This window comes from Culex pipiens, chromosome 2, assembly GCF_016801865.2.
Source record: "Culex pipiens pallens isolate TS chromosome 2, TS_CPP_V2, whole genome shotgun sequence".
NCBI classification, from domain to species: Eukaryota; Metazoa; Arthropoda; class Insecta; order Diptera; family Culicidae; genus Culex; species Culex pipiens.
In genome coordinates, this window is record NC_068938.1 from 110,604,817 (window position 1) to 110,623,614 (window position 18,798).

At 32.8% G+C, this 18,798-nt stretch overlaps 3 protein-coding genes across 7 annotated transcripts in view; 1 reads left to right on the top strand and 2 right to left on the bottom strand.

Moving 5' to 3' along the window:
* Positions 1-1,735: 1,735 nt before the first annotated feature.
* On the bottom strand, positions 1,736-2,744 carry LOC120427686 (39S ribosomal protein L10, mitochondrial). The gene is made up of 2 exons (XM_039592575.2): positions 2,591-2,744; positions 1,736-2,524 (listed from the first exon to the last, which is right to left on the bottom strand). Exons 1-2 carry the CDS (start codon positions 2,610-2,612, stop codon positions 1,785-1,787), a joined length of 762 nt encoding a protein of 253 aa, XP_039448509.1. The 5' UTR covers positions 2,613-2,744; the 3' UTR covers positions 1,736-1,784.
* Positions 2,745-5,997: 3,253 nt separating this feature from the next.
* LOC120427692 (peptidyl-prolyl cis-trans isomerase, rhodopsin-specific isozyme) lies at positions 5,998-8,058 on the top strand. The gene is made up of 5 exons (XM_039592589.2): positions 5,998-6,154; positions 6,221-6,431; positions 6,496-6,548; positions 6,615-6,907; positions 6,968-8,058. Exons 1-5 carry the CDS (start codon positions 6,110-6,112, stop codon positions 7,068-7,070), a joined length of 705 nt encoding a protein of 234 aa, XP_039448523.1. The 5' UTR covers positions 5,998-6,109; the 3' UTR covers positions 7,071-8,058.
* Positions 8,059-9,484: 1,426 nt separating this feature from the next.
* Positions 9,485-18,798, bottom strand: part of LOC120427691 (protein split ends) — a 126,917-nt gene continuing 117,603 nt past the window's right edge. For all 5 annotated transcript variants that reach the window (XM_039592587.2, XM_039592584.2, XM_039592585.2 and 2 more), the window contains one exon: positions 9,485-11,089. In XM_039592587.2, coding sequence (XP_039448521.1) covers positions 10,802-11,089 — 288 coding nt within the window. In that variant the 3' untranslated portion in view covers positions 9,485-10,801. The remainder of the gene's footprint in view (positions 11,090-18,798) is intronic.

Here is an 18,798-nt window from a genome sequence, read left to right on the forward strand (position 1 = left end):
GGTAAGACGGCCAGTGCTATAAATTAACTTAATAACTTTGCTAAATCCACCCAAATTCCTACAAGGTTGGTTGAACAGACTTCTCTGAACATCATAACTATTTTGGTTGAAAAAATCAGGTTTCAAATGTGAAGAAAAATGCTGTTTAAAAATTTTCATATTTTGGCTCAGTGAATTTCATATTATTGCGACCACATTTTATGAAAAACTGTGAATTTTTACTACAAAACAAACACAATTTGATACAAAATAATTAGTTTGTGTATTTTGATTAGAATAAGTAAATCAAAATTATGTAAACAATATTAAATTAGCGATTTTTATGAAAAGTTTGATAGGATTTCATACTATTCAATGAGTTTTGCTATATCACAGTAAAGAATGTTGTCGAAACGGTAGTTAACAGCATTTTGATTAAAAATGGATAGTTTTATTTAAAATGCTTTTCCTTATCTACAAATATGTCATAATAGTCAAAAACCGTCAATAATATAACCTATATCAATTAAAATCTACAAATTACGGGTGGCCGTCTTACCCCCGGAGGAGGTGGCCGTCTTGCCCCCAAATAAATTATTTTTTTAAACAATTTTTGTAAATAGCTCATCGCATTTTCTAAACTTTTTCGAGGGACATAATCTAGGGAAAACTTCAATTTAACATGAAAAAATATTTGAAGACAGGAAAACATATTGTTATCTAACAAAAATGCCTAAGTTGTAATTCATGAAAATTACATCCATTTTCAAGTTCAAAAATTATTTGTTTATTTTGAGCTATTTTTATACTATTTCAAACAATATTTTTGGCAAAGGTGACTCCATATGCAATATTTAGCATGAGGAACAGTATTGCTAAACATTTTAGTAATATTCATTAGTATACTTAGTAAAACAGTGGGGTGGCCGTCTTACCCCGCCTGGCCGTCTTACCCCCAGCTCCCCTACCTAGAACCATGACCAGTGCTCTAACTGTGAAGTCGGAAGTTGTGGTATCAGTGAATTAAAATTTCAAAGTAAAAGAAAAATATTCACGGATGGTCCAATCGGCACCAAACTAGGGATTTATCCAAATTTTGTCAAATCGGAAAGTGTTCTCATTTATGCAAAAATGTGATGATTTCTTGAAAACCTACCTCATGGTGACCTTGAAATTTTAATTCTGTAAACGCGCTGACTGAAACAAATATGTAGTTTTACAATTATTTTCGACAAATGGTAGTAAAATTTGTTAGACTAAAGTACTGGAATCAGCTTTATAAAGTCCGTGATCTGCAATACGCCCGATGTGTATGCAATTTTCTTTTAACCCGAAATGTACGCCCGATACGTATGCAACTCTCGATTAAACGCCCGATGAGTATGCAATTTGCGGGATTTTTTGCGTTGGTGTGCGTGAGAATAAAGTTGGATTTTTTCACCAACTTTATTCTCACGCACACAGGCACAGATTTTGTGAAATATTTCCAAAGCTCACTGAAATATTTCCAAAGGTGAGCTTCTTGTGTAGTGCCATCTGTCATTTATTTTCTCTTGAACTTTTTAGTACGTTCGTCGAGTTCAGCTACACTGTGGGAAATTATTCCGTGACTTTGATCAATATTGTTTCCTAAAATCAGAAATAAGCAGTAAAATGATCAGTATACTAATATTCATGTTTGCAAACAAAAGATAACTTGGTTCAGCTTAGTATTGATTTTCCCAAACTTTACAATAAAAATAAACAAAACAGCATGTAACTGCTCTCAATGGTGCTTCTTTATTAAACTAATATTTAAAACTAGACTAACTTTCGTTGCTTCCAGGCTCAGTCTTGCCCGTTTTCTCGTCTGAGCCACTGAGTCGCACGTACGATTCCAGCATCGTGACCAGCTGGTTCTGGTGGCACTCCAAATCGCTGACAATTTTCGCACCGGCACTGTCCAGCACAGCCGCAAGCTGTGCTCGGGCCGTCGTCAAATCCGGCAGCGCCGCAAAGTTTACAAACTCGGTTTTGCTCAGGAACTGTCCCTGAATGATGCCGGCCATCAGGATGAACTGGGGCGTCTTCTTCAGCACGTTTAGCAGTTGCCGGATCTTGGTCTCATCTGGGCACAGAATAAGCGCAGTTTTTGCATCGAACAGTGGCTTGATGGCTTCGTATTTGGTTCCGTCGACGGCTTGCCGAATGATGGACTTGCTGTAGATTTTAATGTTCATTTGCATCCGGTGGAGCGCTACCTGCACCTTGAAGAAATCCTCCTGCCGGATCGAGTTCAAGTGAATGAAAGCGACCATCTGGCTGTGTTCCAGCCAGTTCCGGACCTCTCGAGCGATGATTTTCTCATACTGGTTCTCGATGTGCTTGATTGATTTGCTGCGATCGGCTTCACGGCACGGGGCGTTGAATTCCGGTTCCCGGTACACGGGCTTCACCAGCTCCAGCACACGGGCCCGCTCGTAGTGCGGTTGACGAGGTCGCTGAATGTTGATTTTACCTCGGAAACGCTGGAAGCTGATAAGCGGCGAACGCGACTGAAGGAGGGCTGAGAAAAAATATTCACACAAACGTTAATTAATGATTAGATAGCAAATTTGCACTAAGCACTCACATTTATGGATTAAATTCGACATTTTTTCCACAAAATTGTTCCAAAACCTCTTGCGTAAAGTGCCGACCAAAACAAAACACGCGACTCCGGCGAGAACGAGAAATGTCAAAGTCAAGCTTTCGCCACCGACCGCCGAGTGGGGTGGCGCTGCTGTCTATGCTAACATTTATTATAGGACAGTCTTAATCCAGGGGTGGATCCAAGTGAATTTGACAAATTGAACTAACTAGGAGAACCGCGGTTCAAATCCCGGCTTGGACCAACACAACTGGTGATCTTTTCCCTTCTAGTCAAGGCTAAAAACCCAAAAATAGCATGTCTAACGGCAAATCGTGTAACAGGCCAGGTTTTGATGGATCTAGGCTAAATCGACCCTGCTGAGTCCGAATATCACGGTCACGAAGCCGGATTCTTTAAGGGAAGCGAGATATTCAAGATGGCGACCAATATGGCGGCTATATAGAGAAGTCAACAATATCACAGTATGAAGGTTGTCGACGTGTCGATTTTAACTAATTTGGGGTCGTTGAACTCGAATATGACCTTGAAAATCGGTCACGGCGACCCAGGAGCGTGTAATCCAAGATGGCGTCCAATATGGAGCAATTCCAGCTCAAATCAGGGTTTTTTCTGGTACTTTTGTACCCGACCCTCTTCGATTTCAATGAAACTTTGTAGACATGTTATCCTAGGCCTATATAAGCCATTTTTGTGTATATGGAGCCAATAGTACTCGAAAATAACATTTGAGAAAGGCGTAAGGTATTTAAATATTTTTGTATTTTGTAATTTAAAAATTACTGTATCTCGAAGCCGTTGCATCGTATCAAAAAGTGGTCAAGGACAAACTTGTAGGAAATTGGACGGACTTTCTGAAAAAAATACACTGAAACAAAAATACACGCCACATCTATGAGATTTTTTGATTTTTTAGTCTAAAACTTAAATTTAAAGGTGATGTCACGATTTTTTTTCGTTCAAAATTTTTGAGGAAATAGCCTAAAATGTTACCAAAAGACTGACGAAAAATGCAGGATGGTATGTCTCTCCTAAAAAAATACAAAAATCATTTACCAAAACTGTTTTTTTTTAAGTGGTCTAAACGTCAAAATTTTTAAGATTCTCCCTTCGCCATATTGGAAGCCATCTTGGATTACACGCTACTGGGTCGCCGTGACCGATTTTCATAATCATATTCGGGTTCAGCGACCCCAAATTAGTTAAATGTGATCGGTCACAAGCCTGTTACATGTTGTTTAAAAATACTTGAAGATTCTCTCTTCGCCATATTGGACGCAATCATTTTCATTGTCATTCATTTTCATGGGTTTTTATGGTCATATTCGGGTTCAGCGACCCCAAATTAGTTAAAATCGACACGTCGACAACCTTTTTTTTCGTAAAATTATTTTTATTAGGTCCTTTTCGGTACTGGGACCTGGTTAGGACCGAGTCGGCTTTTGCAATTACATTGTTCTTAATGCTAAGAGTAATTACAGAGGATCTTGTGTGTAAATGTTAGTGGGAGGGGAGCCGATTACCCGCGGCCTACTCGGGGTTAGCAGGGAAGGGATTGATGTTAAAAGACAAGGCGTGGGAAGGGAAGGGGGTCGACAACCTTCATACTGTGATATTGTTGACTTCTCTATATAGCCGCCATATTGGTCGCCATCTTGAATTTCTCGCTTTCCTTTAGAAATCCGGCTTCGTGACCGCGATATTCGGACTCAGCGGGGTCGATTTAGTCTAGATCCATCAAAACCTGGCCTGTTACATGATTTGCCGTTAGACACAAGAAAATGAGCCCTTTTTCGATTTCGCGCCTTGACTATTCTGGATTCGATTGCTTAGCAAAGGGAAGGTAGTGTATCGTCACAAAATGGACCTTATCAAGACACCTTAGGAAGACAACCTATGGAATGTAAACATTAACCTTAACATGTTAACATTAAGTTTAATAATAAACTGTCACTGAATCCGCTTTGTAAATGCCGGCCCCGATACTCTTCACGGGTGTTACCCTCAGGAACTGGGAAAGATTTACTACTTACTTAGTGGGAAGTGAGCAAGCAAGTTTCTACAAAAATTAAAATAGTGAGAATTTCAAAACGGGGCGAAAATAGGACCGAGTGCTTAACCTGCCACACATACGAGAATATCCTAATAGATTATTTCAAGAGTTTTTAAACGCCCTTAAGCCTCGCCTTAAGCATTCTTTTGGTGGCACAATTTATGGAAATTAGAAAGATAAGAGATTTTTTTTTTGTCATAATGTGGGATGGTTCAAAATTTGCCTTTCGGACTGAGAAATGGCAATAATCCTGCCCAGATAAAATCATTTCAGAAAAGCGTCAAATTCTCGGTCAAATTCGTAATTCATTAAAGTCATAGGTTGTTTTGAATATTTATCCTGGAATTGTTAATCTCGTACTTCTTGATGAATTAAACTAAAATGAAAAATATTTGCAGCGGCCTAAATAAAATAAATTAAATAACTCAACTTTTGGAATGAGCGCTTCCACAAAAAACGTAACATTTTCATTGTTTTGCCTTCCTCACCATACTGAAGAAAGGCTATAAAATCACTCAAAAATTGAACTTCTTAATTTGACGTCCTAGACCCACCTTCACGTACATACGACTCAGAATTAAATTCTGAGCAGCAGCGTTAACACTTAAATGCTAATAACTTTTAATGAGGTTTTCAGATCTTCAATGTTTTGGGCTCATTAGAAAGGTTTTTCTTAAAAAATACAGAACATGCCGGGGTTTCAAACAAAAACCACCCTTTTTACAATTTTGCGAACCTTAGCCAATATTGTTTTTTTAGCATAATTTTGTTACACTCAAAAGGAGGCCGGAACTCAAAAAGAAAACGTTGTCCGGATCTAGCATGCAACCGATCGTTGGATGCGTAATCAACAGACCTTTGCAACGAGCAACGGTCAAAAGATTGAAGATCTGACAACCCTATCAAAAGTTATAAGCACAGTGTTATTTATCTACTTTTAGGCAGCCGTGTATTCAATATACGAATGTGAGGAAGGCACCAACCACCTGATAGTGGATTCAGTATTTTATTTTTATTTTTATGATTAGGTTCACCTTTTGAGCAGACTGTAATAAGGCAATTATAGAATAAGTAATACTTATTAATTATGTCTCATCTCATAATACTTAGTGACCTGTGTCTTCAGTTCCAAATTCCCGGATGGCGACAAAGTTATAAAGTTCCCAAAATTTCAGCATCCTGGTCCTTAAAAACTTGACCAGTTCAGCAGTTTGCGTTAGTTACTAAATGGAAATGTTGCAACAGCTATTTCCTAACTTGTTATAATCCCCTCTACACATAAAACAAACCTAGACCGTTCCAGCAGTCGGTGCCTAGAATCAACAACCTTAAAAATCAATACGATTCCCAAAGTTCTAGGGCTTCTTTCAGTCCTGGAGCACCGGTATGATGAAACACGGAACAAACGGCAGTTGTACTTCAGGTGGTCATCAACACAGTCCGTCAGCATGGCTCAGTGCACATTTTGGACATTTTTCGCCTTAGTGGCATGTGTAGGCTTAAAAATTTAATAATTAACCATATTTTGTTATTATTAAAGTAAAGTGCATCCATTCTAGGCTCAAGCCGCCACGTACAAAGTCACATCGCAGGTTTATATGGACCTGACGATCGACGGTGTGCCAACCGAGCGCATGGTCATCGGTCTTTTCGGCGAGGAAGCCCCGAAAACGGTGGAAAATTTCCGCCACATCTGCACAACCGGAATCGACGGAATCACGTACAAGGGCAGTCGCATTCACAGGGCGATCAACAAGTTTATGATTCAAGGTTTTTGGTTTTGGGTGGATGTTGATAACGGAGTGGAATGTTTTAATTGGTTAATTATTTTAAGGTGGAGACATCGTTTCTGGAGATGGTCATGGATCCATCAGCATTTACGGGAAGGTATTCTCAAATTTAAACTTGTTGCATTACAAATTATACTTCAATTAAATTTCAACTAATTTGCAGTACTTTGAGGACGAAAATCTCAACATAAACCACTCGCGATCGGGACTGATTGCGATGGCGAACCGTGGACCGAACACAAACGGGTGCCAGTTCTACATTACGACCATGCCGGCGCCCTGGCTCAACGGAAAGCATACCATTTTCGGGAAGGTTATCGACGGTCAGGGTGCGGTGCACAAGGTCGAGCAGCAGAAAACCGACAGTGACGACTTTCCGGTGCCGAAGATCATTGTGGAGGACTGCGGAGATTTTCCGATGACCGATACGTACACGGTTTCGGACGATCCTTACGAGTGAGCTTTTTGAATGAGTGTAAAGTGTATTTCTTGCTTAAATTTTGCTTTATATTACAGTTTGTGGGCGTGGATCAAAGCGGCGTACCTACCGCTCGGAATGAGCTTTGGTATTTTAGCTCTCTTTCAGTACATCATTCGTAAATTAGACATCTATTCTTAAATTGTGACCAATTTGATGTAATAAAATGCGTGGAAAAAATGCCTGAATTTAAATTACTGACTAAAGCAATAAAAATTTGAATCAGTTTATAAGCTCTCGGGAATTTTGATGCATATAAACATTGAAGTCATTTAGCGACATTAGAAGTTAAGTTTCATTCATAAAAATATGTTGTTCTTTTAAATGCAAAGATGTACCAATGCTTACAGTTTTTAGAACCAACTCCCAACAGAGGCTCTAGAATTTAACTTATTTTTGCAGATTTGGAACCTTTTTTTTAAGGGGGGGGGGGGGGATATTTCTCAATGGTTACAAAACAAAAATAAAGTTCTTAAATTTTTAAATATTTTATTTCTTGCAATGTTAATCATTAATCGTAATCAATATGTACAAAATATACAGAAAAAGGTACATCATTATGAATGGATCACAATCGGTTATTAATAATATTACGCAGTTTTTCAACTTATTTTCCCCACCATTTGCTTTATTTTTGTTTTCTCTTTTACTTGTTTTTTTTTTTTAATTTCTCCGGTAGCCTTATTTGTTTGTGTTTTTCTTTTTCGTGAGTGAGAGTGAGTGTTCTTACTATAATTTTTGTCAGTGATTTTCATTCTTTTATTTCTATGCAGAGCGATTTTGTTTACTTCCCTTTTTGTAGTACTGCGTGTGTGTGAGTGTGAATGTGTAGCGTGGCGCTAAACTTGCTCCACCAACACTATTTATGTCTGTTATGGCTATTTTTGGGGGATAGAATCCATCCTGTTTTGCTGCTGGTGGTGGTTTTGCACATACACATTACATTTACAATTTTGCTATCTAAATACTTCCGTCCAATTTATAAACACCTGCTTGTACTCCTTCTTTTTTCCAACCCCATTTTAGTTGTGTCTGTGTGTGTATGTGTGTGAAAGTGTGTAACGTTTGATTAGTTGTAATTCTTTTACTTTACTATCATGTCATTTTATGGTTTCTGTCGCGCTGCGTTCGCACTAGGAAAACGTGGTATTGATTTAGTTTTTAATCTTTTCTTTGTTGTTGCGCTTGCACCGCTGCGGTGGAATTGGTTTTCGGGGGATGAGGAAAACTGGTTTGCGACGAAATCTATGGGTTGAATTGGGTGAGCAATACATAGTTTTACTTTATGTTGGGAAAACACATTGGAAAATGGCAATCAACTGATTCAGTTTTGAAGCCAAATATGATTTAGAAGAAGTTCAAAAAGAACTAAATTTCAAATGAAAAATAATGCCCTATTTTTCAGAGATTTGTAATGACTATAAAACATTTGTAACGTTTAACAATACAGGAGAAGATTTATCCAGATTATCAGACAAGCGAGGAAAAGTTCCACAAAAAGCATGTTGTTCAATGATTTTTTCATAAAGCCAAATGAAAATAAGAAAAATCGACAATGGTAAGTAGACTAAATGTATGAAAACTGTGAAGTTTTAAAACTTTTTAGCAACGCAAGTGATATTCTAGAAGAACATTCACATCTCTATTACGGACTTCAAGTTCAAGTATCTAGAAGTTTTCAATAGTACGAAAATATTCAGGTTGAATCTTTTTAGTTAATTCGTTTTGAAGATCAAGAATAACTCACTCAGAAACAACAGGCTGGAAATCATTTTTGTATGGAGGCAACAAGCCAAAGTTTGATTGATACCAATTTGAGGAGCCTTGTTCGACATCTTGAAGGTTTCGAAACCGGGCGAGCTCAGCTCAGCATCTCGCAACGCAGCGCACGTTGACGTGTTATGAAGAAAGTTTCCGCAGTTCCTGATGAATTTCGATAACCAGAACACACAGTACTACGTTGGCGTTTTATGAAGAAATTTTTAGCAGCTTCTGATTTATTTCGATATCTCAAAGGTACATCCGGAACGTACAGTACTCCGTTGACGTTTTATGAAGAAAGTTTCCACAGTTTCTGATTGATTCCTATTCTTATTCTTGACGTGAGCTTCGATTGAAAAAACTGATGCACTTGATCGTCGACAGGAATGCCTGAACTGCGTTTTCCTAGTGTTTGGGAACGGTTCTTCGGCTGAAAAGAAATTAGGCTATCTAGGTGCTCGAAACTTACGCCTGTGTTCGGGAAGCTTGCTTGCTGGACTTGCTGAATGCACGTTTTAAGAAAATTGCTCACTGAATCAGGATTTTTGGTCCGAAATGAAGTAAAAAGCATGTTATTCCAATATATTTCTCAAAAGACAACAAAACAAGTCAAAATTCCGATGGTTTTCCGCCCCGTCAGCAAAACAAAAGAACGCTTAAAAAATGACAAAAATTATAGGCCCAGTTTCAAATGTGGTGGAAGTTACTATTATGTTTCTGCCTTAATTTTCAACTTTTCCTTTATCCTTTAGAGCGCATATTTACAAACAAGATGTTGTGTGGGTGTGTTGTTGTTGTTTAATTTTACCTTCTTACACTGTAGACTTCTAAAAACTGCTTATGATTTTAATGTTTCCTTCCTTTTTGAATTACTCATAGTATCATTAAGTTTATATTTACATGAGAGTGAATTACCATGTATTACTAACCTTAAGTTACATCTTTTCATTAAAATAAAACAATAACGTTAATTGTAGGAAACTCATCAGTGTAGCTTGCTTTCCTGCTCCAATGTACAACGTTTTTTCTTCTTCCACTGAACATTGCGTTAGATTTTACCTTCAACTTTTCATACAAACAGTTATACTTCTCTTGCTCTTACTACGGGGGTTGAGTTATACAACTTAGGCTATAATTTATATTTACATTTTACCTCATAATGTGTTCTTCTTCTTCTTCGTCTTATTTCTTCTTCTTCATCGACTTTAGCTTCAACAATGACTCTCCCTCTGTATACACGTGGTACTTTTTTCTTCAAACTGAAATAATAATAACAGTTTGACGACGACAATAAGTTAGCATTCAGAGTAGACGAGTGGCGGGTTTGAAGAACCGAATCTACTAACATTACTCAACATGATCGCGCGTTGCGGTTCGCCCCTCCCTCTCTCACTCTCGATTTAAATCTGCGCTGTAGGTAAGGTATAAAGAGTTCATAATACTTAAAAAATATGATCAAAATCACAGTTTTCACATAAACTTTCTTTTTCCCCATGTGTGTGTTACAGGTTGGACTTTTTTTTTTTGTTTTGCTCATTTTAATTTGCACCGAAACGAACGATTAGTTGTGTGGAAAAAGCTGCGTTTGGCATTATTACGATCAACTCGCGTGTTTTCTCGTCGTCGTCGCGTGCGCCCATTGTACAAATATTGTGTTTCAATGTTGTCCTTTTGTTTAAAGATTATTTAACCATCTATGTAGTAGCTTTTAAAGGTTTCTCCACTTGCCCTTTTGTTTTCTCTTATAATATTATTCAACAACTTATGCTCAACACTAGACTTTCTTTTCACATATCTCATCTTATCTCTTTATTACGCCTCTTTCCTTATCTTGCCAACTAAATAATCTTCAACACTTGTTGTCTTTCTGTCATTAAAACCCTAAATTATCACTGCATGAACGGTTTCAGAGTGCACGATCCTTCTTCTTTTACTTCTACTCCTTCTCCTTCTTCTTCTGCTCAATCTTTCTCCTTCATACTCTAGTACTAAGCTAGTAATTTAATGAGATCATTTTCACACACGCACATATTTACTCTCAATCGATGTCTCCTCCTGCTCCTCATTCTCCTAGTTTGGTTTACAAATACGTCAAAATCGGCAATGCGTACTTACACCGTGGCGATCACAATCAGCAGATACTGGATGTTGGCCACGCGGTGCATCAGATCGGGCGCGATCCGGGCCAGATTTTCGTTGGCAAACTCGCACGACGGGAAGATGTGCACCACGTACGCGGCCTGCGAGCTACCCGGCGCCGCAATGTTCACGATGCCGGCCGCCTGCTTCTGCTGCAGGTACGTAATGAAGCCGGTCTGCAGGTTGTTCTGCTGCTGCAGCACGTCCATCCGGTCGCGGCCGCACGGCAGCGCCAGCAGCATGCAGTGCTCCTGGTCCATCTGGAGGAGGGGCGAGGGGAAGAAGAGTGGTATTAAATGGATCGCAAGATGATGAGATATTGCAACGTAAAACAAGAAACTTTTCCATAACATCGCTGCTCGGAAGGCACGTCGAAAGGAAAGTTAAAAAATCAACACGTCAGCAGCACAAGTCAAGCCATAGTGCGAATTTTATCCGTTGCGTCACTCGAACAAAATCGATTAATCTATACATTCTCTATGTCAAAAGAAGTCATTTTGCACCATCAGTTTTTCAATCCATGGGTCCATAGATTTTTCCGGACTAGTCATACCAAATGAGAATGTGAATATTCGAGGATCTGTATCTTGAGAAAAGATTTTGTGATCGCTTTGAAGACTTCCGCAAAGTTGAAGGACTTGAGAACTTTTCAGTAAACACGAAAAAAATCATGAATATTTTTAATTTCGCTTTTCAACACTAAAAGATGAATTCTCAAAATAAGTATTTTTTTGAAATTTTAGATTTTTTGTATATTCTGATTTATTTTTCCAATAATAAAAAAAAAAATGGTTTATCGGTCCTTTTTAGATAACTCTTTTAAGCTAGAGTTTAGCGTATGACAAAATCTTGTACCAGAGCTTAGATTTTGGAAAAATTAAACATGGTGAAATATTCAACCAATGGTCCTACATACTTTTATTAAATTAATTTTCAGATGCAAAAACAAATTTGCAATCGAAAAAGACGGGATGGCCAGGATCTAGGAAGGTCGAATTTTGATTTTTTTTTTCTCAGAACCATGTTTAAGGCTAAATCTTTCGAAAAGCAGATTGTTTTTTTAAACTTCTTTCCATATGTTCATTAGGCTGTTAGCTTTTCAGAAAATCATCAATGTATACATGGATATGAATATAAATCGTTAAAGAGAATCCATAAAATCTTTGTTTTGTAAACATTGAGCTGTTTCCAAAATCGTAAACATTGCTCTCGATTTTAAATGACATGTTTGCAAAATCGACACTTTGTTTCCAGTTTCGAACATAAATGTCATCAATTACAAAAAAAAAATGTTTTCGAGTTTGACATTTTTGCATTTAATGCATTGATTTTACGGATTAGTTTTTATTTCCATACAATTTTATGGGCTGGTCAAACAAAATGGGCAAAACAAAATGTATCTTGAGAAATGATTTCTGATCGATTTGGTGCATTAGGCAAAGTTGTAGGTTATGTTTAGGACTTTTAAGAAAAAATAGGCATGCGGAAAAAATCCCAAAAATATGTTTTTTTTTAATTTTTGAGTTTTTTTTACATGTTTTAGGAGACTCAAAGTGCATCTTATGAGGTAAAGTTTTGGCGATATTTGGAAAAAAAAAGTCTAAGATATTGTTAAACAAAAATTTAAAAAAAAAAATATTGAAAAATCTAATTTGCAGTTGAAAATATATACAAAACTTGTTCGGAAACTGGGCTGTTTTAGAACAGGGCGCTCGATAACTGGGCTGTACACGGAAAACCGGCATTAGTCTTTAAAGACTTATTTTTAGCCTTTTTTGAAGTTCGGTCAGTATTGTCAGAAAAAGGCCTAAAAATTAGTCTTTTTTTGGGCCTAAATTTTAGGCTTTTTTTAGAACTTAGTGCAAAACTTAGAAAAAGACTAAATTTAAGGCTTTTCTGTACTATAAACTTTGGTTCACTATTTGACATGTCAAATCAGAAAAAGTTGAAAGTTGCCGGTGGTGGTTGCTGTTCGTCGGACGGGGAAGGATTCTGGCCAGTTTGCAGGTAAGTTTTTGTGTTTTTCCTGCCGGAAGGTTCGGCCGGAAGGTTCGGCCGGAGTGAGACGGCGGCCGAACGAAATGTCTGCTGTCTACCGGGTTCCCAAATTCTGGTTCTCGGTACGGTGGAGGAGGACGGGAAGGCGTGTTTTTTTTGCAGATGCAGGAGGGAAGCAACTTTTTTTGTGGACGGCGTGGACGTGTGGACAGAAAATGGACGTGTGGACAGAAAATCTCGGAATCAATCCGCCGGGGATTGAAATCCAAAGTGGAAGCGAAAAAGAGCAACGAAGCGGGAGTGGACAACCGACGGTGGCGGTGAAAATGATGATGGTGGTGGTGGTGGTGGTTGTGTTTGTGTTTGTGAATGAGTGTTTATGAGTGGTGTGTGTGTGTGTGTGTTTGTGTGGGTTCAAAAATTCAAAAATTCAGAAATTCAAAAATTTAAAAATTTAGAAATTCAAAAATTCAGAAATTCAGAAATTTAACAATTCAAAAATTCAAAAATTCAAAAATTCAAAAATTCAAAAATTTAAAAATTCAAAAATTCAAAAAATTTTAAAATTCAAAAATTCAGAAACCCAAAAATTAAAAAAATTCTAAAATTCAAAATTCTAAAATTCAAAAGTTTAAAAATTCTAAAATTCAATTCAAAATTCTAAAATTCTAAAATTCTAAAATTCTAAAATTCTAAAATTCTAAAATTCTAAAATTCTAAAATTCTAAAATTCTAAAATTCTAAAATTCTAAAATTCTCAAATTCTAAAATTCTAAAATTCTAAAATTCTAAAATTCTAAAATTCTAAAATTCTAAAATTCTAAAATTCTAAAATTCTAAAATTCTAAAATTCTAAAATTCTAAAATTCTAAAATTCTAAAATTCTAAAATTCTAAAATTCTAAAATTCTAAAATTCTAAAATTCTAAAATTTTAAATTTCTAAACTTCAAAAATTCAAAAATTCAAAAATTCAAAAATTCAAAAATTCAAAAATTCAAAAATTCAAAAATTCAAAATTCAAAATTTAAAATTCAAAATTCAAAATTCAAAATTCAAAATTCAAAATTCAAAATTCAAAATTCAAAATTCAAAATTCAAAATTCAAAATTCAAAATTCAAAATTCAAAATTCAAAATTCAAAATTCAAAATTCAAAATTCAAAATTCAAAATTCAAAATTCAAAATTCAAAATTCAAAATTCAAAATTCAAAATTCAAAATTCAAAATTCAAAATTCAAAATTCAAAATTCAAAATTCAAAATTCAAAATTCAAAATTCAAAATTCAAAATTCAAAATTCAAAATTCAAAATTCAAAATTCAAAATTCAAAATTCAAAATTCAAAATTCAAAATTCAAAATTCAAAATTCAAAATTCAAAATTCAAAATTCAAAATTCAAAATTCAAAATTCAAAATTCAAAATTCAAAATTCAAAATTCAAAATTCAAAATTCAAAATTCAAAATTCAAAATTCAAAATTCAAAATTCAAAATTCAAAATTCAAAATTCAAAATTCAAAATTCAAAATTCAAAATTCAAAATTCAAAATTCAAAATTCAAAATTCAAAATTCAAAATTCAAAATTCAAAATTCAAAATTCAAAATTCTAAAATTCTAAAATTCTAAAATTCTAAAATTCTAAAATTCTAAAATTCTAAAATTCTAAAATTCTAAAATTCTAAAATTCTAAAATTCTAAAATTCTAAAATTCTAAAATTCTAAAATTCTAAAATTCTAAAATTCTAAAATTCTAAAATTCTAAAATTTTAAATTTCTAAAATTCTAAAATTCTAAAATTCTAAAATTCTAAAATTCTAAAATTCTAAAATTCTAAAATTCTAAAATTCTAAAATTCTAAAATTCAAAAATTCAAAAATTCAAAAATTCAAAAATTCAAAATTCAAAATTCAAAATTTAAAATTCAAAATTCAAAATTCAAAATTCAAAATTCAAAATTCAAAATTCAAAATTCAAAATTCAAAATTCAAAATTCAAAATTCAAAATTCAAAATTCAAAATTCAAAATTCAAAATTCAAAATTCAAAATTCAAAATTCAAAATTCAAAATTCAAAATTCAAAATTCAAAATTCAAAATTCAAAATTCAAAATTCAAAATTCAAAATTCAAAATTCAAAATTCAAAATTCAAAATTCAAAATTCAAAATTCAAAATTCAAAATTCAAAATTCAAAATTCAAAATTCAAAATTCAAAATTCAAAATTCAAAATTCAAAATTCAAAATTCAAAATTCAAAATTCAAAATTCAAAATTCAAAATTCAAAATTCAAAATTCAAAATTCAAAATTCAAAATTCAAAATTCAAAATTCAAAATTCAAAATTCAAAATTCAAAATTCTAAAATTCTAAAATTCTAAAATTCTAATATTCTAAAATTCTAAAACTCTAAAATTCTAAAATTCTAAAATTCTAAAATTCTAAAATTCTAAAATTCTAAAATTTTAAATTCTTTAATTCTTAAAATCTTAATTCTTAAAATAAAATTCTTAAATTCTTAAATTCTAAAATTCTAAAATTCTAAAATTCTAAAATTCTAAAATTCTAAAATTCTAAAATTCTAAAATTCTAAAATTCTAAAATTCTAAAATTTTAAATTTCTAAAATTCTAAAATTCTAAAATTCTAAAATTCTAAAATTCTAAAATTCTAAAATTCTAAAATTCAAAAATTCAAAAATTCAAAAATTCAAAATTCAAAATTCAAAATTCAAAATTAAAAATTAAAAATTCAAAATTCAAAATTCAAAATTCAAAATTCAAAATTCAAAATTCAAAATTCAAAATTCAAAATTCAAAATTAAAAATTCAAAATTCAAAATTCAAAATTCAAAATTCAAAATTCAAAATTCAAAATTCAAAATTCAAAATTCAAAATTCAAAATTCAAAATTCAAAATTCAAAATTCAAAATTCAAAATTCAAAATTCAAAATTCAAAATTCAAAATTCAAAATTCAAAATTCAAAATTCAAAATTCAAAATTCAAAATTCAAAATTCAAAATTCAAAATTCAAAATTCAAAATTCAAAATTCAAAATTCAAAATTCAAAATTCAAAATTCAAAATTCAAAATTCAAAATTCAAAATTCAAAATTCAAAATTCAAAATTCAAAATTCAAAATTCAAAATTCAAAATTCAAAATTCAAAATTCAAAATTCAAAATTCAAAATTCAAAATTCAAAATTCAAAATTCAAAATTCAAAATTCAAAATTCAAAATTCAAAATTCAAAATTCAAAATTCTAAAATTCTAAAATTCTAAAATTCTAAAATTCTAAAATTCTAAAATTCTAATATTCTAAAATTCTAAAACTCTAAAACTCTAAAATTCTAAAATTCTAAAATTCTAAAATTCTAAAATTCTAAAATTCTAAAATTCTAAAATTCTAAAATTTTAAATTCTTTAATTCTTAAAATCTTAATTCTTAAAATAAAATTCTTAAATTCTTAAATTCTTAAATTCTTAAATGCTTAAATTCTTAAATTCTTAAATTCTTAAATTCTTAAATTCTTTAATTCTTTAATTCTTTAATTCTTTAATTCTTTAATTCTTTAATTCTTTAATTCTTTAATTCTTTAATTCTTTAATTCTTTAATTCCTGAATTCTTGAATTCTTTAATTCTTTAATTCTTTAATTCTTTAATTCTTTAATTCTTTAATTCTTTAATTCTTTAATTCTTTAATTCTTTAATTCTTTAATTCTTTAATTCTTTAATTCTTTAATTCTTTAATTCTTTAATTCTTTAATTCTTTAATTCTTTAATTCTTTAATTCTTTAATTCTTTAATTCTTTAATTCTTTAATTCTTTAATTCTTTAATTCTTTAATTCTTTAATTCTTTAATTCTTTAATTCTTTAATTCTTTAATTCTTTAATTCTTTAATTCTTTAATTCTTTAATTCTTTAATTCTTTAATTCTTTAATTCTTTAATTCTTTAATTCTTTAATTCTTTAATTCTTTAATTCTTAAATTCTTAAATTGTTAAATTGTTAAATTGTTAAATTGTTAAATTCTTGAATTCTTAAATTCTTAAATTCTCAAATTCTAAAATTCTTAAATTCTTAAATTCTTAAATTCTTAAATTCTTAAATTCTTAAATTCTTAAAGGCAGATCTTCAAAAAATCGAACTTACCAAACTACGCCATTCCAGTTCTCTTTAATTTACGGTCTCTCTCACTTAAATGAAATCTCCCAATTTTTAAATCATTATCAAACTCTCACAACTCATCATATTGTTTTTTTTTTATTTTCAGGTTATAGCTGAACGCATCCGTGAATCTGTTTTATTGCAAAATTACCGAATAAAAACATCTTTATAAATAGTTAAATAAAATTTAACTATATTTTATTTTCTACCCTTAATTCCCGCCATTTTGATCCCCTAGGTTTTTCATGCATAAAATTAGTCTTAATAAAGTTCCGCCATTTTGGATTATGTCCGCTTTGATGCGCTCCCATTTCCTGCTAAAGCCTAAAAATTAGTCTTTTAACCTATAAATAAGTCTTTTTAGGCCTAAAACTAGTCTTAATAAGGTTCCGCCATTTTGGATTATGTCCGCTTTGATGCGCTCCCATTTCCTGCTAAAGCCTAAAAATTAGTCTTTTAACCTCGCTTTTAACCTATAAATAAGTCTTTTTAGGCCTAAAATTAGTCTTAATAAGGTTCCGCCATTTTGGATTATGTTCGCTTTGATCCGCTCCCATTTCCTGCAAAAGCCTAAAAATTAGTCTTTTAAACCTATAAATAAGTCTTTTTAGGCCTAAAAATAAGTCTTAATCAAGTTCCGCCATCTTTGATTATGTCCGCTTTGATCCCCTCCCATTTCCCGCAAAAGCCTAAAAATTAGTCTTTTAAACCTATAAATAAGTCTTTTTATGCCTAAAAATAAGTCTTAATCAAGTTCCGCCATCTTGGATTATGTCCGCTTTGATCCCCTCCCATTCCCTGCAAAAGCCTAAAAATTAGTCTTTTAAACCTATAAATAAGTCTTTTCATGCCTAAAAATAAGTCTTAATCAAGTTCCGCCATCTTTGATTATGTCCGCTTTGATCCCCTCCCATTTCCCGCAAAAGCCTAAAAATTAGTCTTTTAAACCTATAAATAAGTCTTTTTAGGCCTAAAAATAAGTCTTAATCAAGTTCCGCCATCTTTGATTATGTCCGCTTTGATCCCCTCCCATTCCCTGCTAAAGCCTAAAAATTAGTCTTTTAAACCTATAAATAAGTCTTTTTAGGCCTAAAAATAAGTCTTAATCAAGTTCCGCCATCTTGGATTATGTCCGCTTTGATCCCCTCCCATTCCCTGCAAAAGCCTAAAAATTAGTCTTTTAAACCTATAAATAAGTCTTTTCATGCCTAAAAATAAGTCTTAATCAAGTTCCGCCATCTTGGATTATGTCCGCTTTGATCCCCTCGCATTCTCGAAAAAGACTAAAATTTAGGCTTTTTGACGATAACATTAAGCCTAAAATTTAGCCTTTTTCGTACTAAAACGAAACTAGTCTTTTAAAGACTAACCCATCATTAGGCTTAAAAAGACTTAACACGGTTAGGTTCGATAAAGCCTAATTTTAAGTCTTAAAAGACTAATGTCGGCTTTGCGTGTAGCCCACATAAAAAGCAGACAAACGTCAAAAAACAATAACAAACCGAAATGATCAAGGGGCCAGTCGATGCAAAAAGCAAGTTGAACAAATTAAACATTATATTTAGGGTGTTTTTAGAAATTTTAAGTCCAAGTTTAGGGCTAACTGGGAGCTCTGATAACAAATGTTAGCAACCTTTATTTTTATATTTTGTAGAGGAAGAATTATGCATCGGTGGTCCCCTCGTCATTTTTTGTTAAGCCCAGTTAGCGAGCAGCATTTGGTGATCAGCCCAGTTACTATATATAAAAATATAAGAATTTAAAATCTTTGGATTTTTTTCAATTTATCGAGTCAAGAATGTATA

Bases quoted from the DNA above. Each gene is read 5' to 3' on its own strand.
- LOC120427686 (XM_039592575.2), bottom strand. From the start codon at position 2,612: ATGTCGAATTTAATCCATAAAT. The intron at 2,525-2,590 runs GTGAGTGCTTAG...ATTTTTTCTCAG, and splicing joins GTCGAATTTAATCCATAAAT to CCCTCCTTCAGTCGCGTTCG.
- LOC120427692 (XM_039592589.2), top strand. From the start codon at position 6,110: ATGGCTCAGTGCACATTTTGGACATTTTTCGCCTTAGTGGCATGT. The intron at 6,155-6,220 runs GTAGGCTTAAAA...CATCCATTCTAG, and splicing joins TTTTCGCCTTAGTGGCATGT to GCTCAAGCCGCCACGTACAA. The intron at 6,549-6,614 runs GTATTCTCAAAT...ACTAATTTGCAG, and splicing joins CCATCAGCATTTACGGGAAG to TACTTTGAGGACGAAAATCT.